Source organism: Crinia signifera, chromosome 2, assembly GCF_055691185.1.
Source record: "Crinia signifera chromosome 2, ASM5569118v1, whole genome shotgun sequence".
NCBI classification, from domain to species: Eukaryota; Metazoa; Chordata; class Amphibia; order Anura; family Myobatrachidae; genus Crinia; species Crinia signifera.
This window is the reverse complement of record NC_139218.1, coordinates 61,842,544-61,853,015: the sequence shown is the minus strand read 5'-3', so window position 1 is coordinate 61,853,015 and position 10,472 is coordinate 61,842,544. Positions and strand designations below refer to the sequence as shown.

Genomic DNA, 10,472 nt, shown 5'->3' with positions numbered 1-10,472 from the left:
ATAATTATAATAATAATAGAGTGCTATACAGCGTCACTGATTACAGGGCAGGTGGTATTCCAACTAATACAGAACAGACTATAGTTCATAGATCTAGGGCCCTTATTCTGGTTGGTGCGGCCGGAGCCGCATATGCGGCTCCGACCGTGCAGGCGAATCCCCGCCTTCCATACGGATCGCCACGGCCGTCCGTACGCGGACATGTGGCGGTCCGCATGAAAATGGCGGGGGATACGCCTCCACCATCTTGGAGCAGCCCCCTGCATTCGATGGTCGCCGACCATCGAAGGCAGGGCCGCACGCTCCACCAGCTCCCGCACCCATAGACCTCACGGACACTTGTCCGTGTGAAAGCATGTATGGGGGCGGGCAGCTGACATCCGGCGATGTCAGATGCCCGCCCCCAACACATGCGTCACAGCCTCATTTCCATGCGTACGCCCCGCGTTTGCATGGGAACGCCCATGAAACGCGGGGCGTATGCATAGGGAAATGAGGCTAGGTAGCCCCTCACGCCCCTATCCACCCCCTTTGCGGCAGTAAAATAAAATGTGCGGCGATTTCGCCTGCACATGCGCAGAGTGCCCTCTGCACATGCGCAGAGCTAAAACATCGGCGGAACGGCCGCAAGCGGCCGTTACCGCTTAGATCAGAATAAGGGCCTTTGTGAAGACTTCTCATGTAGTATAGATTCACTAAATATTGTTTGTTAGAATTTTTCCATATAACAACACTGTACAAGTAACATGAGTTGGTGCAGTCTAATGGAGAAGGATAGTGTTTCCTCTTCTGTGCCAAAGGAATAGATCTAGTAAATGGTGACACCAGAGTGGAAAAGTGCCATTTTTGCGTTTTTAAAACATGACATATTTCATAGCTCACCTACATCAGAAGCACTTTACCCAGAGCTTTCAGTTCATTCTAAGGCCAAGCAAAAAGGCTGTGACATTGTCTTATGTTCTCAAGGTGTCAGTGACATAAGTTTTATTCTAAGCAGTTTGCTTCTTGTATGTGTTTTATATATTTTCTATAGAGTAGGAGACCAGATGACTGTTGTAGCTGGTATTGTTTTTTTATTGTTGTTATTATTATTATTATTATTATTATTATTATTATGTTACTACAGAACCCTCTATAGTGCCCCCTTGCACTCTGAAAATCTTCCCTTATGCTGAGTTAACTCATGTTCCAAAAATACTCTTTAGAATTAAGGCAGATAAAACAGGAAGTTCATGGGCGGAGCACTTTCGATGGGATCATGTTGTACCCCTTTCACACTGACAAATATTTCCCGGGTTATTCCACATGAAGTGCAACAACCCAGGAAATGGTCAGTGTCAAAGTGTCCTGAAAGATTGTCCCAGGTCCAACATTCTGGAATTTCATCCTGGGTCTTTTCCAGGGTTGGACCTGGGACGGTTCTGGGTCCAAAGGCAGTGTGAACGGGCAAGCCGAGTCGCACCTGGCTTGCAAGTACTTTTTAGTGTGAAAGGGTATTAGAGGGCCTTTTGTTATTAATATGCTTATTATTCTTTATATAGGGATACCAATGTATTAAGTACAAAGATCATGTTTAAACTTTTATATTGGATAATGCTTCTATCTGTAATCTCCCTATCACAGACACACAAATGTGCACACTGTTACATACACACACACACACAATAGTGCCAGTACAAACAGAAGTAGGATTATGGGAGGAAACCAGGGCACATGAATCAAACTCACCCAAAACATGGAGAACATACATTAACGGACATTAGCATTTATAATACACAGTACAGTACCTGTATCTAACCAGGACAGTACCTGTATCTAACCAGGACAGACTAACATCCTGCATTGCCTCAATATTCTTACCCCTTGTATGCATTGTTCCTGGGTAAATAGCTTTGAGTGTGCACATAACCTATTACCCCTCATAATAAAGAAATTTAATATATATTCAATTCTAACAATCTCCTTTTACATTTACAAATAATTGATATAACACTAGAATGTCAATTATCTGCCACCAATTATCCTAACATGACCTATGGAACAAATAATAACATTTATAGTATATAAGCCCATCTAAGCTTAACTGCATTGTTAAATGATGCAGCAAATATAAATTAATATATGTCAAATTATATGAACACACAGATTATATTAAACGTATAGGGGGTGACACTGTATTAGCACAGCTTCTCTTCTATTTTGTTGTCCCCCCCTCTGATGGTGTCATTGAGCAGCACAGAGGATGGGAACTGCCCGGCAGCTGCCAGAGCACTTGGCAAGCCCCCAGCGTGACACTAGGTGGCGTCACTTTGTGGGAGCAAGGCCACATACCCTTTGTATTGTACTTTTGTAGCGTACAAGACAACCTGCACTGGGGATGGCATGGGAAGTAGATGTACCCTTTTGATGCAACTGATTATGTAAACAAACGTTGGTCCCAATCAGTTGGTATAATTAGCATTCTACTGTAGTTAATTATATTCTGTACTTTTTTTTTTTAATTATCAATGTTTTTGGCTCCGAAAACAACAAACAGGCTATGCTCCCTTTCATTTAATGATGGTATAGTACACATAAAAGAGAACACACAAGTCTTTGGTACTGGCTTTTTATGAACCCTTTATGATCCATTGTCCGGTTAAACGGACATTATTAACAAATGTATTGTGTAGACCAGGGGTGGGCAATAAGCGGCCCTCCAGATGTTGATGAATTACACATCCCAGCATGCCTTAACTTAGTTTTGCTATTTGGCCACACTGAAACGGATGCAAGGCATGATGGGATGTGAAGTTCAGCCACAGCTGGAGATCCGCTTATTGCCCATCCCTGGTGTAGACTTTACTGTACTACTGTATTTTTCAACACACCCTGTACGTTACCTTGTAATTTCTTTGTTTGTTTGTTTGCTATGTACGGCGTTGCGGACACTTTGCGGCGCCTTATAAATAAACGTACTACTACTGTGAGGATACTGCCATTCAAATTGCAATGTCCATTTATATGTACAAAATTACTGTGAAATTTCCTGGCAGATGCCAGATTATCAAAACATAGGGGGTTATTCTAGTTCACTCTTTCTGACAAATTCCTTCTTAGATGGACAAAACCATGTGCACTGCAGGTGGGGCAGATGTTACTTGTGCAGGGAGAATTAGATTTGGGTGGGGTTTTACTTCAAAGTGAGATCTATATTGCAGTGCAAAAATAAATCAGTCAGTATTTTCCCTGCACAGAAACAAAATAACTCACCCAAATCTAATTCTCTCTGCACATTTTATATCTGCCCCCCCTGCAGCGCACATGGTTTTGTCCATCTAAGAAGGAATTTGTCAGAGTGAACTAGAATAACCCTCATAGAATTAGGATGAATGGCAGTGTTTTAGTGTACAAGCTACAATGTTTTACTGTATGTACCAAAAACAAAAATGACCAAACTATATATTTTTGGAGTTATGCTGGCCATACATCAGAAAGATCGATCTTAAGATCGATTGCGCTCATGATTGTGTACAATTTTCCTTGAAATCCCCGGCAGTCCTTGGTGGTTTTTAGATCCACAATCTACTCACAGTCCATCATACAATCAGTCATACAATCCATCGGCTGCATGATTGTATGATTGGGTACAATATCTTTCTGATGTATGGCCACCTTAACTTAGCGCCTCAGAGTCATCAGTGGGATACACGGGAACCATGCAATGGGTCATAAAGGGTTAAAATGGGTGAGTATGTGCTGCTAGTCTGATAATCTCATGACAGATATAGGGACATATGTGATAAATTAAAATATAGTCACTTCTGTAATAGAAATGTATATATGTAAAGCAGAACACATTTACAGACAGGTTCTATAGAATCAGGTTGTCACATCAGTACAGGACGCACCCGCAGGCAGCAGATGTCTGAGATGAATGCTGTATTTTCAGTAGTAGACTATCGGACAATCGTTATGAAATGATGCACTCACTTCTGTAAGTTATATAGGTATTAGGAACACAGCAGTTCTCTGACCATATAAAACATGAGGTGAATACTTTAAAATGGGTTAGGATCATTTGGTCAACATGGCTTTAGGTCAGGAGATGGGGAACCTTCGACCCTCCAGCTGTTGTTGAACTACACATCCCAGCATGCCCTGCAACAGTTTTAGAATGGCCAAATAGCCATACTGTAGCAGGGCATGCTGGGATGTGTAGTTCAACAACAGCTGGAGGGCCGAAGGTTCCCCATCACTGCTTTAGGTCGGCAGGATCATTAGATCGACACAAGCATTAGATCGACTTGGGGAATGCGACAGTCAAAAGGTCAACATGGGGTTTCGCGGTTTTTTTTATTCCCGAATGTTGACACAGTCGGTATGGACACTGTATCCCCTCACATGTCTTGCTGTGCTCGCCATGCTTCGGGCACGCCATGCTCGCCTCACTATTATATTTTCCCTCCATGCCTTAGTGCAGCGGTTCTCAAACTGTGGGTACCGACCACCACAGCATGGGATCACAACTCCATGTCGCTGACCATCAGGCTAATGTGTCTGTGGAGGAGGGACAGGGGATAACTCATTATGTAAACTCCTTCTGCCTCCCTCATTCATCCCCCTTTCACCTTTTTCCAACCCCCCCCCCAATTAGCCACTGCCTCCCTGTCACAATAGCTGTCACTTCACTTCACTGAACTCACATGTGGCGGCCATTCTGTGGTAACTTGCTGGGGTCCTGTAAAAAATTGTTATTGTCTAATGGGGTCCCAGAGCAAAATAGTTTGAGAACCCCTGTCCTAGTGGATGGTAGGGCAAGAAATTCCACCTGTTGGCTCAAAAGAAAAGTGAAAAACCCATGTCGATCTTTTGACTGTTGACCTTCCCCATGACATAAATAATGCTTGTGTAGACATAATGACCCTGTCGCCCTAAAGCCATGGCGACAGCCGCGTTCCCGACGGCCACCTGCTATTTTCCCTCGTGGGGGTCCACGACCTCCATAGAGGGAGAATAGAATGCGTGGTGAGCCACTGTGCCCGCAGCGTGGCAAGTGCAGCGAGCCCGCAAGGGGCTTAGTTGTGCTCACCATGCTATCTGGGTCCGGCCAGTCAGGATAATGACTGTCGGGATCCTATACCACACCCATGTGTATACGTTTAAACCATGTAGCACAGTGAGGTGACTTTTAATATTCAATATAATTTACAAAAATTGGTGCCATATTCATTATAATATACAAGTTCCTAATGAACACTGTAGTGATGACATCAAAACTCACTGTTTAGGCATATTATTTACAGGAGTTATATATATATATATCACTTGTGCATTGCAATAGTATAAAAAAAAAAAATCCAGTGCTTCCATTCCTTCCCACTACCAGAAGAGGGCGCACAACAACAGCAAAACATATTGGGTCTCCTTTCCTGCTTAAGTATTTGCAAGTGATTAACTTGGCTTTATAGAGAGATTGCATTGTTAATGAGAACTATCAGAGCAGCAAGATGTATGTGCATTAGAATCCAGCAGTGACATTTATCGTTTAATACTAATGGGTTATATTATCTATGTACAGAGATTCATTTTAAATAATTTAGTACCAGAAGAGGAACAGTCTAGGAGAGTAGGGTAGCTGCTATGTTCTTCAGAGGAACCATACATCAGAGGAACTGTCAGCTTAGGAACATACAGTATCTTTCATCTCATATTACTGCTGTGGTAAAAGTACATCAACTATTTCATAACTGATAGAAGAAATCATTGGGGTCAAGTTACAAACACATTGTATTCTACGGGGGGCAGAAAATAACACCACAGATCATTCACTTGAGCATCTTATACAGGATGGAAATACCTCTGATCACATGAAGCTGATCAAGATAGATAGTTCCTGCCACCTTCATCTGCAATGGAAATATTTGTAAACCAGGGACCTTATTCCCCATTGCCATGTGTTGTATAATGGCCGCCTTGCTCTACTTGCTACTTTTTATTAACCAAGTGAAGAAAAGACTTGTAATGTGATGGGAAATATACAGGAATAACAGTATATTAGGGTACAGACCTGCAAAGTGAGAGAAAAAGCTTAATAAGTATGGTGGCAAGGTACAACGACCTGGTAGGAGAATTTGGAATATTAAACATTTAACTTCCCCAATTTGCCGATGGATTGCTGATCTTCGCCGGCTGCGGATCTTGGTGCCAGCAGATCTATAGAACAGCACTGAATATGTATGGGGGCCATTATATATATATATATATATATATATATATATATATATATATATATACAGTATATATATATATATATATATATATATATATAATGGACAGAAACATCACAATGTTAAACTGGGTACACACTATACTGGACTCAACCACTGATATTGTGGTGCTCCTGGATGATCAATCTTAGTGCATTCACACTGAATGTTTGGTTGTGCCACCCAACCCCCCGGAACATGCAGTCATTGATGATATAGGATATACAGTGCATACACGCAAGATCTGGGGTAGCCAACTCCAGTCCTCTAGAGCAGCGGTTCTCAAACTCAGTCCTCAAGGACCCCCAACAGTGCATGTTTTCCAGGTCACCAGGCAGGTGAACAGGTGCACTCATTAGTCACTGACACATTTTAAAAGATCACAGGTGGAGCTAATTATTTCACCTTTGATTGTGTGTGGAGACCTGGAAAACGTGCACTGTTGGGGGTCCTTGAGGTCGAGAACCACTAATCTAGAGCTACCAACAGTTAACGTTTTCCAGGTCTCCTCACAGACTCACAAGTGAAGTAATTAGCTCCACCTGCTGGAAAATGTGAACTGTTGCTAGCTCTCGGGGACTGGAGTTGGCTACCCCTGCACTAGATGATATGCATGACAATATCATTATCGATATCGTGCATATCATTTAAAAAATACTGCATAGTGTGTATCCAGCTGTGCAATGTTCTTTCTAATGTATTAAGTAAAACTTCTTCCAAAACATACAATGTGGCATTTAATGGAGTGCACTATATTAAGATGAATTAAGGTTTTACTTACATGGAATGTACCATTCACCTGATCTGCAGGGGTGCCCTAGTTGATGTGCATCAGAAGGTCATAAGTAAAAGCATTGACAATACACCATGGCCTGTGTGAAACAGGCCAGTGATACTAGTGTAAAGAAAGAGCCAATCGATGACCCCCACACTAATCAGAGAAGTGGAACTCTCCAGGTAAGTAGAACTCAGCATTTCATCCTGGCATAGTGAGCTCCAACCAAACCTACAGTAATCTGTAACTTTTCTGTGGCACTCTAGTAAAACCTATGCTTGCATAGAAGTTGCAGTAAAATCTTTGAGAAGTAACGATGACTTAAATGATAACTGTAGTCATGTATTTATTTTCTTTACCAAAACTTAATTTCGGTTTTCAAATAAATAGACCGCTAGGCTGATCTGAGCGGCAACTAAACTAAAGGTCAGTACTGCTTTTAGTAAGTCTTATGGAGGCAGGAAAAGTGCTGTACCATATGTTAGCTCTCACGCCTTCAGATCTGCCTGGTATGTATTTACCCGCTAATGTGCTTTCCTGATCCATCTGTCTGGCCCTAATCTTTATAAACAGGCTCCTCTCACTGTTATAACATCTTACGTTTGAAAAATGACAGAGCGAGAGAAGGTAAAGCAGATTTCTGTCTTCATATTCTTCAAAATTTGATGCTTGTAAAAAAGTAAAACTTCTGTGACTGGTAACACGTACAGTAGCCATACTGATTAGTATTAGTGTACTCAAATAATTCATCCACATTCAAGGAGATGGTTCAACATGATAAAGAGGCAACAGACATTGACATCTCTGATCTATGCTTGGCCTGAGCATGTTCAGGGTGTTGGGGGCTGATAATAACTTGTGTCAGATTGCTAAGAACAACGGACATTGCAGTTTGGGATTATTTCACAAATCTGTTTTCACTTTTCAACTAATACAACATTCACTTACATTTGAGTGTATACATTGCATAAATGACATACATGCAGCCATGTTGTGAGTGGAAACCATGACATCTACACGTCAATCGGCATGATGGTACTGTAGACATGAGAAAGACGTTGTCATGAGAAGCTCTCCAGGTATAATCTGGGTGGATGGAGCCAGCAGCATTTGGTCATATCACTGTATGAAATGTTAAGCACCACCTAGGTAGAATGCCCAGAATTGTGGTAAGATTTCCATTGAAGTTCCATCGTAATTACAACAAACTTGGCACTCAGTGATCAGGTGCTGTAGAGTAGTTAGACCGTGCAAGTAGGATGTCTCAGGTAAATAAAAAAAAAATCTCATCGCTTTTGACAAACTAAAGAAAATCGGGGGAAGAGTTAATTCCACTATTGGACAAGACCATTCATAAGATGAACTCCGTTCACGAGACAAGTGTCACAGGACACAGGAAGTGCACTAAGATTGCAGTTCGTTCGTTGATTCGTGGGAAACAGCTTGGGAATTAAACATTTCCATGAATGCATTGTGGCAGTAACTTCGTGGAGTGAATATACCCTCACAGGCCAGGTTTAAAGTTGGTTGTTCCAATTCAATGGGACATCAGCTCACTGCAAAACAAATGGAGAAGGTGTCAGTTCAGTGGTGATAAATGTGATGGCGGGTTGTCTACAAAATCATGCTGAAGCATAGCACTGAGTAGAAAGCCAAAAAAGTGATGGTATTGGTAAGTACTGTACATGCTCCATTGCACATATTCCTAGATAAAAAAAAAAGTCATTTACAAACTAGTAGCCAATCGTAATTGTGCAAAGAAGCAGAGATACTTGTGCCCAAATCATAGGCAAATGTTAGGGGGGGGGGCATACTATAGATTGTTATATTTTGAACCCACCCTCATTTTCACCACCTCACTAGATGCTAGATTTAGGGTCTCATTCCCACTCTTATAGAATGCACTTTCTGTAGGAAAGCACATTTCTATACTGTATGTACTACAATAAAAATCATCATCACTTCCAATGCAGAATGCCAGGTGCAGACATACAGTGGGTGTGAACCTTGAGATACCACACACAAAGAAAGGGTTTGTAAATGACTTTTAGAAACATGAAAAGGCAGTAAACCGCATGGCACATACAGCAAGCAGTCGGCAGCAAATGCAGCATATTAGCAGTTGTATCTCATTTTACAAGCAATTTACCTGTATTAATTGCAAGACAATAAAAAAAAATGAATTCCCATGTATTGCATACAACAGTGAGTACGCTTAGGTTTATAATTTCACTTTCAAAAGCAGTGACAGGCAGCCTGATACAGTTGGTGGGGCCAGCTGGTCATCTAATCTTCTAATGGGCTGCACTCTAATATTCATATTTACCTGTTTTTCCTTAATATATAACAATTAATTTTACATTATTTATCTTGTAGCGGTGCAAGTGCATAAAAGGGAGGGGTTATTCCAGATAGGGAAAAAGGAAAAATATTCAACCAGCACACGGATGGCTTCATCATATCCGTGTAAGCAAACGGAAATCTCTGTATAGTATCATTTAGTATTCCAATATCTCATTGCTGGTACTTTTCCGTGTGTTTGGGGAATATTTTTGCATTTGTAAATCAAATAGATCCGTATATCCGGAGTTTCACCATTAGGACTTACGCTAACACCAACTGAATATGGCAGTCACTAATGGGGACAAGCACTGAAAGCTAAGCTTGATAAATTCCATGCATTTGCTTCCCCATTGTTAACCATTGTGAGCACTGATCTTAGAATGATCTTTTTGACAAGTTAGGGTTCGATAAATAGGCTCCATGATCAATAAAGACACTGATCTGTAATAACATATCGTCAGGCGCTGTACACAAATGTCGCAAGCTAAAACAAGCAAAGATGATAATAAAGCAGGAAGGATCTGCAGACGAAGGCTCGGCAGTCCCTCTGGTGCACATCACTGCTATAAGTTATGCAATACTACTGTATACCCAAAGCTCACGGGTATGGATCATTGGCTAGACAGCATGATGGTCGACAAACATTAATTTGACATGCAGGAAGGTCAACATGACTAGGACGATATGGGTTAGGTCGACAGGGGATTTTCACTTTTTTTTTTTTTTCCCGCATTTCTACACAGTCGACATGGACACTGAAACGTAGCAACGTCGTCTCACTTGGCTCGCTGCGCTCGCCATGCTTTGGGCACGGTGACTTGCTACGCACTGTGAAAAACCCCATGTCAATGCTTTTGACTGTTGACCTTCCCCATGTCGACCTAATGCTTGTGTCAACCTAATGACCCTGTTGACCTAATCCATGTTGAACTACAGTCATGCCGCCCGTAATGCATGTCGACCTAATGGTGTTGACCATCTACTTGTAGATCCCAAGCTCACACCATATATCAATATATCCCATGAATTGTTACGGAGGCCAGAAGAATTTTAGCAACAGTGATCCAGTATAATATGTCACAGCCCTTCTACTATTCAACTTGTAA

At 41.6% G+C, this 10,472-nt stretch overlaps 1 protein-coding gene across 7 annotated transcripts in view; it reads right to left on the bottom strand.

Annotated features, from left to right (window-relative positions):
* Window positions 1–5,637: 5,637 nt before the first annotated feature.
* The window catches only part of RAP1GAP2 (RAP1 GTPase activating protein 2), a 701,910-nt gene continuing 697,075 nt past the window's right edge, over window positions 5,638–10,472 (bottom strand). For all 7 annotated transcript variants that reach the window (XM_083172239.1, XM_083172240.1, XM_083172238.1 and 4 more), the window contains one exon: window positions 5,638–8,579. In XM_083172239.1, coding sequence (XP_083028365.1) covers window positions 8,577–8,579 — 3 coding nt within the window. In that variant the 3' untranslated portion in view covers window positions 5,638–8,576. The remainder of the gene's footprint in view (window positions 8,580–10,472) is intronic.